The 17,515-nt window shown below is 41.4% G+C and overlaps 1 protein-coding gene across 1 annotated transcript; it reads left to right on the top strand.

The window, feature by feature from the left end:
- The first annotated feature begins 1,122 nt into the window (after positions 1 to 1,122).
- Positions 1,123 to 4,043, top strand: LOC147887401 (pentatricopeptide repeat-containing protein At3g26782, mitochondrial-like). The gene is made up of 2 exons (XM_087394307.1): positions 1,123 to 1,785; positions 1,901 to 4,043. Exons 1-2 carry the CDS (start codon positions 1,598 to 1,600, stop codon positions 4,041 to 4,043), a joined length of 2,331 nt encoding a protein of 776 aa, XP_087250433.1. The 5' UTR covers positions 1,123 to 1,597.
- The last annotated feature ends 13,472 nt before the right edge of the window (positions 4,044 to 17,515 follow it).

Genomic DNA, 17,515 nt, shown 5'->3' with positions numbered 1-17,515 from the left:
TTTCTCCATTGAAGAATAATTGCCTTTTCCATTAGGCTTAGCTTAGCTTTAGGTGAAGTTATATTTACTGAATAATGTGTCGAGATTAAGGACCTTTAGCAATGAACTAAGGGGGGTTTCACGCGCAGGCGGATGCTCGCATAGATATTCTCCTTCATCCAATCAATTTTTGAGCTGTTGTCAAAAGGTTTCACATGTGGGCGGATGCTAGTTTGCAAAAGTTAGTTGGTAGCCTAGTCACGCTCGAGTGTGAACTTAAACTCGGGCATGCCCGAGCGCAAACTTAAACTTGGGCGACCTCACTATGGACCCAAGACTGCGTCCGATAATAATAAACAACCAGTCAACAGCAATCGGCGAGATTTGAACAAGATGATGTACTGAATGGCATCCTTGGTGACATGAATGTGTCACATTTATTATATATTCAAAACTTGTCCGCCTATTGTGAAAAGGTCGATGGATGGACGCCTTCCAATTCCTCAAAACATTGTGAATATCAAATTTTCAGACCTCGGACGGGTATGAAACTCCCCTAAGCCTACTTAGACTCTTTACAAAAACAAATGCCATAGATTGCATAGGTTCTTCAACCAACCGGTTTGGTAGAAGCTAAACACTTACTATGTAGATCCCTTATCAGGTCCTTTAGACACCGCCCAAGTCCCGCCTGCCAAGCCTCGTTATAGGGGCGTGGTGCCACATTGAAAAACCTTATTGGATCCAAAAAAAGAGGAGGATAGCCAAGGCCCCCGACCCAAGAGCATGGGCGAGGTTTTCTAGAGTTGAAGGCATTTATTGCATTGTGGTGGTTGGACATGAGCCTACTATAACTTGCCACATACTCTTGGCCCTTCACGACGGTGTGTAATGATCCTTGCCCGCCATGGAGGACAAACTAGAGGCTTGGGCGGGCGGGGGCTTGGTTTGTAAAGGCTCTCAACCCAGGAGGTCTAAGCATGGTGTCAAATCATGGCATGTGTTTTGGGTTGCTAAAAACTTGAAGAAAAGTCGATAAGAGGGCTTTCTTGTTGCTCTCACTGTTGGAAATGCTGGCAATGGGCAGCCCTTTGCCCACCCAACAAGTGTTGGAAATGTTGGCAGCCCTCTGCCCACCCAACAACACTTATAAAATTGCAGTCGCATGAAGGCTTGCCTTTCTCGAGAGGCTCAAGGCATGCTGTCACAACGGCTATCGATTGTTTGGGCCAAAGAGAATGCTTGGGCGTTGCAATGTTGGGCTAGAATCCTCGTCCACGGGTGCCGTGAGACTTGGCTGCTAGTGGGACTATCCCACCCGCTGCCGCACTAGCATACGCGAGGAAGCCCTCTAATTCTTTCCTGATGAAATGCAACCAGCATTGATCAAGAACAATCTGTCACGCTGGCAATCTTTTGTAGATTGGTGAGCCGAGCTTTCAAGAGCGTGAGTCTGCTTCCATCAGACCTTGTATCGTGTCCAGGATGAGATGATGAATTTGCACATAGTTTTATGACTCAGCTAATCATGGGTTATCATTACAGAAATCTCACGATTGTCTTACCTGTACCTTGCATCATATTTTTCTGACTGAGATGATCATGGGTTATTACCACGATGATGAGCTTACATCATAGTTTACAGAAATTCCACGAATTTCTTACCAGAACCTCAGTTTCCATTGCTGATTTATTGAATCTCGTAAATTTGCCCACATTGAAAGAACCAAGCTATCGTCTTCTAACAGCACGCAACTGTCTTTATTGTGAAGCAGAGCGGGGAGCTGTGCCCGGAACTTTAGTCAGGTATGTGGAAAGGCTGCAACTTACATAAGCTTGTTGGTGATAGTGTAAACTTATCTAGATAAGCCAATTCATATTATGAGCTCAAAATAGTCCTCCCGTGTTGTCTTTCTCGTAGAGGTACCATAAATCTGCTCTCTGGTGCTGGAGATTTAAGCAAACTGCACAATGGAGAGCAGGTGGATGAAGCTCTGCAGGCAGTGGAGAAGCTTGATCATCAAGAGGTCCCTATTTCAACAGACATCGTTTACTGTCTTCTTCAAGGATGCACAAAAAAGAAGGATCTGGCAGCCGCCAGAAGACTGCGCTCCTTTATGGTCAAAAGGGGACTGGATAAGATTGCCATTTTTGGGGATCACCTTATCCGCCTTTTTGCCTCTTGCGGAAGTTTGCTGGAAGCAAACGATATATTTCGGATGGTTTCAAAGCCAAGTGTTTATACATGGAATGCCATTATTGCAGCACACGTCAACTTAGAACGATGTGAGTGGGCTCTTGAACTGTATCATAGAATGCAACAATCTGGCATTAAACCAAGCAAGGTCACTTTTTTAGTTATCCTGAAAGCATGTAACAGCGTAGAAGCCTCAGGACAGGGCAGAGAGATACATAAAGACATTCTTAGGTGTGGTCTTCAGTCAGATAGGGCCATTTGCAACACCCTTATTGACATGTATGCCAAATGTGGGAACCTTAAAGAGGCTCATAAACTGTTCAATGGATTGCAGAGTCGAGATGTTGTGTCATATGGTGCCATAATAACAGGGTATGCTCAGCATGGAGATGGTCATACTGCTCTAAAACTCTTTGAGAGAATGCAACAGGAGGGAATAAAACCTAATAAAGTTATTTTTTTGTGCCTTATGAAAGCTTGTGGCAAAACAAGAGCGGTAGAACAGGGCAGGGTGATACATTGTGAAGTCGTTAAGAATGGACTTATATCTGATGTGGTTGTTGGAAGCACACTCATTGACATGTATGTCAAATGCCATTGTATTGATAAGGCACGGGAGATATTTGACAATTTGCTGAATAGAAATGTTGTATCATGGGGTGCAATGATTACAGGATATGTTCATCGTGGGTATGGCCATCCTGCGCTTGATTTGTTTGAGAAAATGCAACAGGAGGGAATCAAACCAGACAGGGCAATATTTTTGGGCACCTTGCAAGCATGTGCCAGCGTTGGGGCTGTTGGCCAGGGCAGGCTGATACATTATCAAATTATTAGAAGTGGGCTTGAGTCAGATGTGGCTGTTGGGAACACCCTTATTGATATGTATGCAAAATGCAGGAGTTTAGAGGGGGCCTGTAAAGTTTTCGACAGCTTGCCAAAGCGAGATGTGGTATCATGGGGTGCACTGATTGCAGGGTATGTCCTCCATGGGAACTACAGTCTCGCTTGGCAGTGTGTCAAGGAAATGCAAGTAGGAGGCTTGAAGCCAACTGAAGTAATATTTACTAGCATTCTTGCTGGATGCAGTCAGGCTGGTATGATAGATGAGGGCCATCAGTATTTTGAAGCCATGATGATAGATTTTTGTATCACACCAAGTGGAGAGCACTACAATTGCATGGTGGACTTGCTTAGCCGTGCAGGACATTTACATGAGGCTCATAAGTTACTCCAAAGTATGCCAATTCAGCCAGATATTGTTGCATGGAGGTCTCTTCTCACTGGCTGCAAATTTTATGGGAACCTGGAGTTAGGGAAGCGATGTTTTGACGAAGTAGTCCGATTGGATCCCAATGGTGCCTCTGGGTATGTACTAATGTCGAACATTTATGCTGATGCCCACTTATGGGACAATGTGGGGAACTTACAAGACCTGAAAAAATATACAGCTTCTCCAAAAAAGCCTGGAAGGGCATGCATTGAGATAATAAATAGGATGCATGAGTTTACTGTAGGGAACCAAAGCCATGAACAGAGTGAGGAAACCGATATAAAAGTAAAGCGATTGGGTAAAGTCATGAAGAATGAAGGGTATGTACCGGAAGTCAATGTCGTGTTGGAGAAAATGTCAAATGAGAATAAGGAAGATGTTTTTTCTGGGAACACCAAGGAAAGGATGTCCACGACTCTCAGTTGTGTCAATATGGCTGTAAGTGCCTATGTCCAAACTGCTGAGGATCATGTATCTAGCAACGGCCATAATATCTGTGAGACTATGTCCGAGATGCCTAGACAAGAACTTAATGTAACAAATGCATACCATGTTAATCATTATAAGAACAATGTGAAGATAGCTTTAATATAGTCGTGAGTGGTTTGCTAAACTGAAATTTTGCTTGTTTCAAGGTGGCTTTGTTTGATTGTGTGTTATTTATGGAAGAAGTGGCAATGAAAGGAATAACATCATTATTAAAATTGACATTGAGATCCTTCTGTACTCATTTGTGCCCAGCTTACTTGTGTGTTTGTTCAAAGTTAAGCTGCTCCTGCAAGAAGAATAGAGAGATTCTATCTCAACAATGAGTTGAGGAGGTACCGCTTCTGTAATGCATCAATCTGTAGACTAACTAATATGTTTCACTTAGGTATTCTGGGGATCTGGTAGGAAGGTTCACCATGTGTAAAAAATGTTGTGAAAATGCTCTCTTTGAAAAGCCTTATCGGCACTCCAAAATACCCTTGAGGGTTAAGTGGACTGGGTGGTGCCAGCAGTAACCATGGGGGATTGCAAGAACGATTGAGTATAGCACGTCCCAACTCAGCAGTACTTAAACTATAGGATGGTGCAAGGCTAGATCAAATAGGGAAGCAGTCAGTCTGATCATGTGGAAGTCTAATCAGTCTAATCATGTCGAAGTCTAATCTGTCTTTTCATATGCATATAGAATACTTGAAATACATGTTTGAAGTCTGCACTTGGTCGGTGTTGGTTGCACGCTTTCCATGTTCTCACTTTTGCTATGGGTTTCAAAAATAAAGGAAGCCTACTACCCATGTGGTGTTAAAGCATGGGTTTTTCATCCTCCATGTACACACATGTATATTTTGTATACATGGTCTTTGCAAGTTGTGGTGTTCACTTTCTTGAGATAAATGCATAATCTAATTTTGCCATTTCTTTTTTAGCACTATGACAATGGGGAACACCCAATCTATATGTTCAATCTCGTAAATGAACCCTACAGACTATTTGCTTCTATATCTCTTCTCGGACAATCATTGCATACTTTGGGTTCATCGAATAGGGTTGCTACCGCACCAATCTGATATCATCCATCATAGGGATGGTAATGAATAAATATGGAGAGTGTAAAGGAGAGGAGTGGAGATGAGGAGAGAGGGAACAGCTAGACAACACATCACAAATGACTAACTATACACTAGTATTAGTTGAAAATGATGAATATATGCAAACTCCTTTAGGGTTAGGGTTAGGTTTTTCAACTCTTTACTTTTCAGCACTCTTTTGGGTTAGTGTTGACCCATCAATATACTCCCATTTGTCTTGAAATACAAGAATGGTCTCCATTTGGTATTTCTATGTGCCATAGTTGGAATTGTTTAACTTAGCAGATGCCTCCAAATTAAGCTTGCTAGCAGTAGACATGATACAAGATGGTACCCAAAGTGCTTGGAAAAGATGTTGTTTGAATAAACTGCAAAATACTATTTGTATTTAGTGCAATCCGAACTATCAGTGAAGATAGAACTATATTATATTCCAATCTATTACAAGGCTTGTGTGGCAAATGATGCCTAGAATGGGCAAGAGGCTTTACAAGGCTCAAAATGATGTGCACAATGCCAGAATAATAGCCTATAAGGCTTTGCAATGGTGGCATGTGAGTGTAAAATCAAATGATGTACAATCTACCCACTGATCAATCAGTCAATGCCTCTAAACACTCTATAATCTACTCAATAAACTGAAGGTGGTCGGGTTTGAGGAAATGTGACGATGTGAAACTGCAAGTGAGTGTAGGGACTGACTCCGAGTAGGAACTATTTGGGAATTTTTTGGCATGGCTTCAATTGGCTGCTTTGGGGTTCTCTCCTCTAAGGATGATCTAATCTACTCTGATGTAGATCTAGACCAACCGTCAAGCGATGAAAAGTAGCAAATAAATCATTTTCTTGTTCATTTTAGGTGATGGGTCAGATGCGTCAATGTAGAGGCCCATGTTGATGCAAGAAGTGGATTTGATGCAGAGGCTAGAAAGTGTGATACATGCACTGAAATGTGTGGAGGGGCAAAAAATGATACATACATTCTTCCTAGATCTAGAGATATGGCGTGATCTAGGTGGAGGGGTAAAAAATGATAAAATGATGATGTGGCAATCGAGCTTTTTTCCTTTTGGAGCACCCTCAAATTCTTCCTAGATCAAGAGATATGGCTTGATCTACATGGAGGGGAAAAAAATGATGAAATGATGATGTGGCAAGTAGATTCACATGCAGAACTATGTCTGGCAACGGGTGTGCCTCTAGAGCACTATGCGATGAGGTGGCACATGTGTGCACATGCAGCATGTAGAGTGTGCTTGTAGAGGGTGACTGTGCCTAGTAGGAGGCTATGCCACATGGCAATGCTGAGGTGGTAGTGCTGATGATTAGACTAGTGATGTGGTAGAGTGGCATGGTTAATGACATGTCAATTGACTTGGAGTACTGACATGGCACTTGTCTTAGATGTCGCTAGATGTTGTTGTAGATGGTTGTAGTCGTTGGTGTAGGCTGTGGGAGCGTGGTCTCATTGCTTGCTACATTGCAGGGCTAGAGTACCTTTCGCTTGATGGCCCTACTTGTTTGCTTGAGAGGGTTGTAAGCCACTGGAGTTGCTCATTTATACTTGTTAGAGTCAGTCAGTTTCTTGGAGTCGTTGATGGCAGCTAGCTGTGGATGGAGAGCTTGTAGGTGTAGCACTTGTTGGCTACAATTGTAGAAAGCCTTGTTGAAGCTTTGTCGAGTCGGTAGGCCTTAGTTGTGAGCCGTCAATGGAGGATGCATAGTTTGTGAGATTGTTGTAGAGCTTAGGAGTAGTTCTTGAGTCAATAGTCAAGGTCGAGGCTTGTAGATGCAGCTTGTAGATGGTCGGCTTGTAGATAGTCCTTTCTCTCAAAATTGAACTCTCATGTTTGAGCAGAGACTCTAAAAAAAATTCTTTCTCTTTCTCAATCAATTCTAAAAAAAAATCTCTCATAGATCTCTCAACACAATCTCTCGTGAAGACTTAAAAAACTCTCTCTCTCACACCTCAAACAAATCTATTTTGCTCTTTGTCACACAAGAACAATCGAAATGAATGAACGAAAACCTATGAATAGAAATTCTCTCAAATGAATGGACAAAAATTTCTCAAATGAATGGGTGGAAATTTTGTTTCATCAACGGAATGAAAGAACTCTCTATCTCTCAATCTCGCATGCTCTCATACGGATTGCAATGCCTCAACAGAAGGCAAGGGAGCTCTGATACCATGAACAAATATGGAGAGAGGAGAGGAGAAGAGTGGAGATGAGAAGAGAGGACACAACTAGAGAGCACATCACAAATGACTAACTGTATGCTAATATTAGTTAAAAATGATGAATATATACGAACCCCTTTAGGGGTAAGGGTAAGGGTAGGGGTAGGGTTAGGGTTTCCAACCCTTTCCTTTTTAGCACTCTTTTGGGTCAATGCTATGCACATATCGAACATGATGTTGAGATGAATCCTCAACAGGTATGCTGTACAACCTTTGGTGGCACGTCCTTCATATCCGTATATTTCTAGGAAAAACAATCTTCAAACTCATGCAGCAAAGCAAGGCTTGTTCTTGATTAGGTGTCAGATCATCGGCTATGTAGATTGGTTTAGGATCTTCACCTTCATTAGAAAGGTTCATTTCCTTAACCTTAGCGAGATCGTCAACCATATTGGTCTCCTTGCTCAGCTGACCATTTAGCCTATGCTCCAGGAGTATCTTGTGATCTTGTACCGTGTAATCCTTGAAATGCTTAGGGACTTGTTGCATATCAATTTCTTCCTCCTCCTCATCCTTTATGTCTTTTGGGGCAAGTTGCCTGTCCTTGCAAGAAGCCTTAGTATCCTTGTTTCTCGAGACCTTGTTTTTTCGGGGTGTTTTCTCTTCTGCAAGGGGCTTAACTTCGGCAAGAGGAGCTTCCTCTACTTTAAGAGATCCAAGGGGGGGCTTAATTCTATCCAATCTAGCTCCCCAATTGGATGAGAACTCATGGTGTGCTATAATAACACCCACAAAAGAAACACCTTTGTCATTGAAGGAGAGGAAAAGAAGGTACATACATAACATGGATGCATTGGCACCCACTGGTGGTGCTAGAAAGAGGAGAGTCTGGGCTACAAGGTTGGTTATCAAATGTTCCAATGAGATTACGCTCTTTTGTGCTACACTGTTTGTGACTAAGTTTTTATTGTGTTCTTCTTTAGGAACTTCATGGAAGATGTGATGGGAAGAATGGACAAGGATGATATTGACTATTCATATGCTCTAGCTAGTTTATTAAAGTCGAGCGATGTCATTGGGATACTAAGGGACCCAAGACACAAGCGCCTACGTGTGCAAGTTGCTGAAGAGATGATGAAGGACTTCAAGGATATTGTGGATGCAAAGGAGATGCTTGCAGCTTGTGATACTGTTGGTGTAAGTCATGAAGCTTATACATCTATTTTTGAAATTTTCAAGTCTGCTATTTTGGGAAAGTATAAGAAGTCTACAGTGCCCCTACCCACACCTTGGTCTGTGAGACGTGCACGGTGAGAAACAAACCAATGTGCAAGAGAAATGCTTGGAGGGTACCATTGCGTAAGGGGCTCAATGACTTGGAAGAGTAAAAACAAATCTGGCTTGCAAACCTTTGAGATGAATGCTTTCAACAATGTCTACTTAGATATTGAGAAACTGCAACAAGCAATGGTCAAATTCTATGGCATGAGAGAAGATGGTAAGAGGAAATCCATTATAGCATTGCACTTTACTTAGTTCATTTCCTATATCATGTTTTCCTAACGATTTTTCTCTTTTGTTGTACAGAGTGCAATGGAAAGCTCATATTTGTCATCAAAATGGATGAAGCTCAATTGGTGAAAGAACACAAGTTAGAGAGAGTCAGCATCTACATTATGAATAAAGCCTTAGCTTTTGTTCAAGGGGATGAAGAAGTAAAGCAAGATTTCTCAGTGCAATTAGAGAAAGATATATGGTGGCTTGCAGCATTTGAGACTTCAAAAGAGTGCCATGAGACATTGAAGTGGGTTCTAGATAGAACAAGAATCCCATCGATGATCCGAAGACAAGAGGAAGGGCAAACATTGACAATCGATGGCCATGGAACCTTTCAAGTTGAATGGCATCTTGCTAGTGATTTGAAAACCCTCAAGTGCTTGCATGGTTGTGATACAAGGGCAAATGCCACATGCCTTTATTGCATGTGTTTGCAATGTAAGCAAAAGGTTGGCTGACAATGGGAGAATGGCATTCTATCTTGCAACCAAACGCAAGCTCCCAATCGTGACAAGAAGGATCCAAAATGGGATCCCATCTTGCCCATCCCACTTGAGAGAGTACACATATGTACTTTACACGTAGAACTATGCGTACTTGATAAGTTGTATTTGCATCTTGTTTATGCTTGGAATTTAATTCTGCAAGAAGTATCCGCATGGTGCATTGCAGAAGCTGAGAAGTTGCTGTTAGAGATGGGATTCCATGGAGGACATGTCAAACTTAAGGAGGATAAGAAAATGTTTGGGGCAACACAAAATCTTCCTGCAAAAGTGTCCATGGGTGGAGGGAAGGCAAGGAGATTCCTATCGAACCACAATCTCGACAAAGACAAACATACATTGTCTCAAAGTAGTTTGGGTTGGGAATAGTGGAAAGCATTGTGTGAATGCACGACCAATAAGGCTTCTCATCCTCAAGTAGCAACTTTGAGAGCTAAAGTATGGACAAAGGTAGATGCATTGATAAAATTGCTTTGCCAGGTTCAAATCGATGAGATGTATTATGAAAGGTTCAGGATGGCTATGAAAGAGTTTATGCAATTAATGTTGAAAGCATGGGGGGAAGTCGCACATTACGCATTACATGGTAATCTTGGCACCATCGTAGTATTTAGCACTTGCTTTATAAACAGTTTTTGTTGTTGCTGAAATGATTCTCATCATGTTTGTAGCATATTCTCTATGCACACGGACCATGGTTTGTACAAAATTGGGGTCCTTTGTCCATTTGGAATACACAAGGCATGGAGAAGTCGCACTATAGAGCCAAGGCAGCCTACTTCAAGAACTCAAGGCATGGTGGTGGTGTCACTCACAACAGCAATGCGTTGCATGAGATGTTTGACTGGTTTTTTAGATGTTTACTAGAGGAAGGACTTTGAAGTTTGAAATTGCAAAGGCATCAAAACTTGTAAAAGCAGTTCAAATTGTATCAAAGAATAGAAGGCATAGTGCTTGGAAAGCATCCATAGGGAGTTGAGGAGTCGCAAGCTAGAGTGAGAGAAGGGTGTAGATGGGTCCAACCACCAACAGAAGCTATGGTGTGATTGTATACAAATATGAAATAAATATATTGCTTATTTTGACCACAATTTGTGTACTCACTCTTTAATATCTTGCTTATTTTGACCACACGATGTTCGGGAAAGTGGGGACATGGTGAAGGAGGGGGGAGAGAAGGGAGGGGCATAGGGTAGGGCAAGGGGAGGGGTGGAGTGGTAGCAAGGGTGGGGGGAGGGGGGATATGGGGGAGGGCGACGGGTGTGGGTGTAGCAAGGCATCCGTCATTGAAACCAACGTCATCAAGAGAAAGTCTTCCATTGTCTGGTCTTCGGTACCTAAAATCCCAGGATCTTTGACACTTGTGCCAACATCGAACCCTGATAGGACTCCAAGTGCCTCATCCTCTCATAGTCCAAAAAGAATCTCTATGTCATGGAGGAATACGTACTCTTCTCCATCGATGATGAGGGGGGACAAGGACCATCATTCTAAGTCTGGGTCAGCGGTCTCCGATGCAGATTCTTGCTCTACTGGGGGCTCTTGAAGTAGGCTCAATGCTTGAGCTGCTTCCATCTCCTCTGTTGCATTGTCAAGACTCTCTTCCATGTAGATGTCCGAGTCTAGTCTAGGGACAACCAAATCAGTAGTTCTACTAGAGGGGGTGCTAGACGATGAGGCTTCTTCCTCTAAATTTCCTTCTTGGAGAAGGAAGATGAATGTCATCTCCCATGAAAGGAATTTGGTGCTTGAATTTTCTGTGATCCCTGCATCTAGGATGTCTTGAACTTTTACTGTCCTAAACACTTCATCTATAAGGTTGTCACAAAAGTGGGCCAAGCGCTTTACAAACTTGGGTTCCTCTACGAACAGATACTTTATGTAATCTATGGGAACCCATCTCTTTGAAGAGTGGTCAAGTGTATAGGCGAAATTTGAGAAATTATCTTGCATGTAAAGGATGAGATATGAGAAGTCATCCTTGGCTCACATATATGTACCTAGGACATCTAAAGTCCTATCAAACACTAAAAATAGCTCTTCCTCATCTCACGATCTACAAATACAGTTTGTGAGATGAAGTCATTGAATGTAGTTCTAGCTGAATCCATGGCAAATAGCAGTTGATGGAGGGAGTAACTTCTGAGGATAGGAGTTTCTATGGCTCTCTAAATGTGAAAGTGAGAATGTGATGTAAAAAGGGCTCTTACTCCTTAATACATATCAAAACCCTAAAAATTAAAATTAATCATAAAATCCCCAAATTTTTTGAAAAACATTTACCATGAACTGAAAGGAGAAAACATTAAAAGAAATAACATTTTAATTTAATTGTTCATCATCTTTTGAAGCATCCCAAGTAAATCTTCAAGAGCATTTTCATCTACATGCTTGCCAGACCACATAGTTTTTGTTCTATGCATATGTATATTCTGAAATAGAGAAGCAAAAATGTGTAGAGGCATAAACCAAGATAACCTTGCCCATTTTGATCCAAATGTAATCTTCATGGCCATGCCCACATCCTTTGCAATCTTGTCCTTGTATGATTGCAATGTCCTCGAGTCCACATTGCTGCAATCCATGTCTTGAAGTTGTGGTGGTGCAATGGTTTGCACACGGCCATAGACACATTCTTCATTTGCAAGGAGACCAACTTCTCCCCGGCATGCATTTGCTTACCTAAATCCTCATGAATCGCAGTGAACTTGCCTATGAATGATTCAACTAGTTCCCACTCCTTGAAGTCTGAAGGGAAAACATCTGCCACCATGAATAAGAGCTCTTAGAAACCAAACACAAAATTTCCAAATGGACTCATTACACTTACAAGTGAAAAAGGTACATAGATAGAAAGGCTCACAGTGTGATGGTATCCTAGATTAATTGAATGATGGAGGAAGCCGCATATCTTTTCCCATGTAAACATGTTGCACTTTTGCAAGCCATCCTTTCTTCCCAAACTTGAACTTCAAGATGCGCCCCTTCCACTCATGCAAGATGTCACCTCTCTTGCTCTTGGGAAGCTTATGTGGACCTTTGGCCGATCCTTTTATCAATATCCAGTCATTTAAGCTGTAGGTGCAAGGGATCCACTCATCCAATGCATTTCTGGTGTTGGGGAAGGCACAAGAGGTCATAGCATTGCGTGGTCTTGTAGCCTTGCTCCTCACCATGCTTGCAGAGGTTGCAATAGCAAGAATGGGACTCCTACACAGGGAAATGTAGCTCCAATAGAGGCACAAAAGAGGGAGAAGGAGAGGGACAGAGTAGCTCCAACAGAGGCACAAAATAGGGAGAAGGAGAGGGATAGAGCAACAGCAACAGAGGCACATGAGAGGGAGAAGGAGAGGGGCAACTCCAACAGAGGCACATGAGAGGGACAGGGGAGACGAGGGAGAGAGAGAGAGAGAGAGAGAGAGAGAGAGAGAGAGGAGTTGCAGCAAGTAGCCCAGAGCAGGAGGGAGTAGAGAAAGAGGGGGAAGAGGGAAAATGCATGGAATTTGGTTCAAATGGAGTGATTTGGCAGGCTGGACCAAAATAGTGGGGGGCAGAGGCCCTTGAAAGAGGGAGGAGAGAAGAAAAATTTGCCAAAAGGGCCCTACCATCCCATTGAAGGTAGTTTTGGCCTCATGTGGGGGAGATGCACTTGGTAGGAGGGTCAAACATGGGTTAAGAGGGGGGGGATGGTTTGGATGGTCCCTAGTGTAAGGGGAGCCTCTTTGCAGGCCTGCCCACCCTCCACCTCAACATACCATTGCCCGCACACCTTCTAGCACTCTCATTGGTATACCTCAAATCACTCTCTAATCCCTTGAAATTAGGAAACACTAATTAGAGGCCCTTTTGAGACCCCAATTCTCCCCTAATGAACCCACTCCGCTATTCAATATTCCCATGGTTTTTATATTTTGGTAAAAAATCAAAATCACAGCATTTGTATCATCCATATCAAAGTACTGGCCTAGCTTGGTATCTTTGGCTCCTCAACAGGGGCTTTGACTCCTCGATGGCCACTTCTTCTGGGGTGGCAGTTTGTCCATTCATCCAATCAAAGAGGTCTAGGATGGGGTTCCCTCTTAATAGGTATATTATGGGCATTTTCACCTCTATGGACAAGAATGCAACGAGTTTGGCCACATCTTGAGGTTGTCAATCAGTTCTCATCCTTCAGCCTATGGTTCTTCAGACCCATAAAAGGACATGGGGTCCTCATCTACAACTTGATGCCAAGTAGGGTCTTCATCAAACAGTAAGAGAGAATTTTGTGATGTGCTATTGGAGACTATCTCATCCACCTCGGGGCAAGGGCTTGGAAGATCTTTTTGGGGCCTAATGATTGGGATGGATGGTTTCTATGCTCTTGATAGAATTGAGCGACTGCTCGAATCTTTCTTGACAGTCGTAAACTAGTTGTAGTGCCTATGTGAGGTTCTGTCTCTCAGTGGCCAAATTGGATTATTCATTCAGGCCTACTGGGCTTGCATCCCATCTATGTGGCTATACTTAACTTGCCTTCTCCTCAGACCATGGTCTGGTATGATCTATGATCATTTGGGAAAGTCTTGATTATGTTGAGGTGGAGACTGTTGCATTCTCTTCATTTGAGCCACTTTGGATAATGACTCACGATCCGAGCCCGTTCCCACCTTAATTGCACTTGTGTAGCCTTTACCCTTAGATTGAGAGGTGGCTACTCTTTCTATATTAGCCTATTCATGAAGCTCCTTACTCATGGCCTTGGCTTGGCCCTCGTTATCACCTTCAATGATACTGCGGACACTTGGACTCTCTCAATACTCAGTAGGTTAATGTTTTCTTTAGGGTGAGGAGCCATTCTGGGAGTTCTCCTCATGGGATAATCCTTGCATAGATGATCCACCCCACAACTAGAGCATAAGGGGGTGTTCAAATTGGTTACAGTTGTCCCTAGTAAGGGTTGGTCATCCTTGTATGGACAATCTTTAAGAAAGTGAGGTCCCTAGCATTTATAATAGGCTATGGTATGATTGGCAACTACCGCATAAGGACACTAGCTTGCGCAGTGAGAACCGTCTGATCCACTGAAATGTATTGTTCATCTTACATGATGTAATAACTTATCTGACTTGTTTGATACATAGTACTTTCATAAGGTATGCTACACACATCAATCCCATCTATGCTAAGGCACGTGCAAAGTGTCGTGCCCATCGAATATGCTTTACCATAAACCCTCTTGTCAAAATGACAAATTTAATCATGCTTTTCTCAAAGTATGATGTTATTTCAACAAAGTGCAAGTTGTTTTTATGGCATATTGCCAGAAGTAAGTAACATCCCATATTCATTTTTTAATGATGTGTTACTTTATTGACAGTGTAGCTCACCTTGGAGTTTGTTATGTGTGGACTTGGAAGCCAGTGAATGTTCCTTTCTTAATTTAATGGTAGGCTATCATAGCACGGTGGTACAATAAGTACATAGTGAATGTTAAGTACCCTATCCATTGCCCTTGCTAGGTATATTGTACAATATCCAAATTATGCAATCTTATATATTATCATGATTGGAAAGTCTACGAAAAAGTTAAGATATGCCATTGAAGTAGTCATGGAGTGGCGAGGTGACTTAGTCGACAGAATGGATTTCTTGCAATGCCCAGTAGTACACTAAAAAGATGGCCTGAGATGTGGGTGGAGAGCACATGCTATAACTCCATGTTGCTCTTGAACCCCTTTTTCGGTCTGAACTCATAACCACCATTGCTAGCATATATAGAGATAGATCTACAAGCATTTATGATAGTGAGTGTTCAAGACCTAATTGCTACCGCTAGGGAGCACCCAGCAGGATGATATTCTCAATGTACTTGAAAATTAAGAGGATGATATTATGACAAGTGTGATGACTCTCATGATAAAATCATTGGAGAAGCAGTTATTCGGTGTGTAATTGGATTCTATGGATAAATCTGGCCATAAATTCAAGCAGAGGAGATTGAGTTTATACCTACTATTAAAGTGGAGGAGACGGTTACCATATCTCCAACACAAGAAGAGCCAATTTTTTTGAGACTTGCACTTGAAGAAGAGAAAATCAATTATATACCAAGAGAATCATAGGCTCGACAAGAAGCAGCAACTAAATCATAGTCTCCACATGAAACTAAGTTTATATCTACTCCTAAAGTAGAGGGTTTATATCTACTCCTAAAGTAGAGGAGATGGTTATCGTACCTCCAACGTAAGCAGAGGAGATTCTCTCGGCATCTACACTTGAAGGAGAGTATATTGATTACCTCCCAATAGAATCATAGGCTCGACAAGAGAGACCAATCGAATCACAATCTCCACATGAAGCATCAACAAAATCAAATCCTCAGGACGAAGCACCACAGCCACCACATGAAGCATGATAGTCTCTTGTCAAGGATGTAGATGGCTGTATTCTAAAGACTTAGTATCTTTGCATGGCTTTATTATAGTAATATGTAGAAAAAGTGTATATATGACAAGAATTTTCTCATGATTTTTAAGGAGGATTGAAGGTGTTCATTAACACCACCAAAAAGACTTTGAGAGATTAGCAAGTGCTTGTTCTATTATAAAAAGTTTCACATTGTATAAATTAAAATCCCAATTGTCCTTTCCTCACATGTAAGATGTTATGTTAAATTTGACAATTTCTTTAATTTTTTACTTTGAAAACCTTGAAAAATGTCTTGAGAATTACATCCTCACTTCACATGTAAGATGTTATGTTGAATTTGACAATTTCTTTTATTTTGTACTTTTTGAAAATGTCTTGATTGTTAATTTCATGAAAATTTTTCTAAAATTTACACCCTCATTTCATTGAAAATATGCATAAAAATGGTTTGGAGAGTGCACTCAGCCAAAATTAATTATACAAAAATGAAATTGGACATTGAAGAGCCAAAATTAATGAAATATGTGTTGAGAGTGAGTTGGTTGCAAGGGAGGTAGTTACAACTGTAGCAGTGGCCACCATGTTGTAAAAGTGTGAGTTGGATTAGACATTAAAACCATGGAAGGTGTCCAATCCATACGTTTTTTAAGTCACCCATTAGTACTTTCCAAGCACCCCACAAAATGTGCTAAAAGATTGCAATTTCAGCACATGTTGTCAAGCACAAAAAGCATACCACCTAAACATGCTTCCACCCATGAGTCCTCTTGGAAGCTTACCATGTGCATTTCTCATTAAAGTTGGAACAAACCACCAACCTAGTCCAACCTTTTCTTTCTTAATTCATCCTTAAATAGGAACATTTCTTAAAAAGAACAATTTAAGATTAAAGATTAGAGATTGCTATTGGTATGTTTCAAATCCAGCTAAAAAGACATTTATATAGATTCCATAAGGACTTTCAAAATAGACCACAAAAAGTGGTATGGCAAAGATGGTAAAAAAGACTCCAAAGAGATTTCTTTTTAGTAGGCGTAACACCCAAGCAGCAAGCCAACTTTTTGACATGACTCGCAAGCTTGATAAGGTCTTAAAAAAAAATGGAGACTATAAGTCAGTGAATAAATGAGGATGACCATCTAAGTTTAAAACTCATACTCACCCTCTTCAAAGCCATCAGTCATGCCCTCGCCTATGCCTCTCTCATCACCCTTGCTTACACCTACTTTCTTGCCCTTTGCATCTTGCATTTCTTGTGTTAGGTTATACAATTAGTATTTTAGGAATGGAAAGCATCAAATTACTAATGTTGCATCCATATATGCTTTATGGTTGTTTGCTTTTGATAAGATGTTTCTCAAACCAAATGTGTTCAAACCAAATACCATGCTTGCATCAAGGGACAATGCCAAGAAGACGTTGAGATGAGATGGGATACAATAGCATCTATACTTGACCTAAGGATTTCATTATCTTTTGACATGAGTGTGGGATTGGGTTAGTAGTTGTCTAGATTGCCACTCTAGGTCCTATGGAGAGCCATCTGTGTTTGTCATCTCTAGAACTCTGAGGCATAGTCATGACGTTCTAATCAAGGAATATCAATGTCGACCATGCATGACTTTACTAGATATGGAGAGTGCTCGATTGAGACTAGTAATTATGGATAGTGTTCAAGTCATGGACGCTTCATTTGAATCTAAAACATAAGTGTGATTTATGGTGGCTTCATGTACTTTATAGATGTAGGTACTCAGTTTGTCAACAAGTGGGTAAACTGATTAAATCATGCTTGTCAAAATCTGTTAAAAAATTTGTCTACAAGCACAACAAGGA

This window comes from Dipteris shenzhenensis, chromosome 23, assembly GCF_047967505.1.
Source record: "Dipteris shenzhenensis isolate YYH24624 ecotype China chromosome 23, Dip_SZ_1.0, whole genome shotgun sequence".
In the NCBI taxonomy this organism is placed as follows: domain Eukaryota; kingdom Viridiplantae; phylum Streptophyta; class Polypodiopsida; order Gleicheniales; family Dipteridaceae; genus Dipteris; species Dipteris shenzhenensis.
The sequence above is the reverse complement of the archived record's forward strand: the minus strand, read 5'-3'. Positions and strand labels throughout refer to the sequence as shown.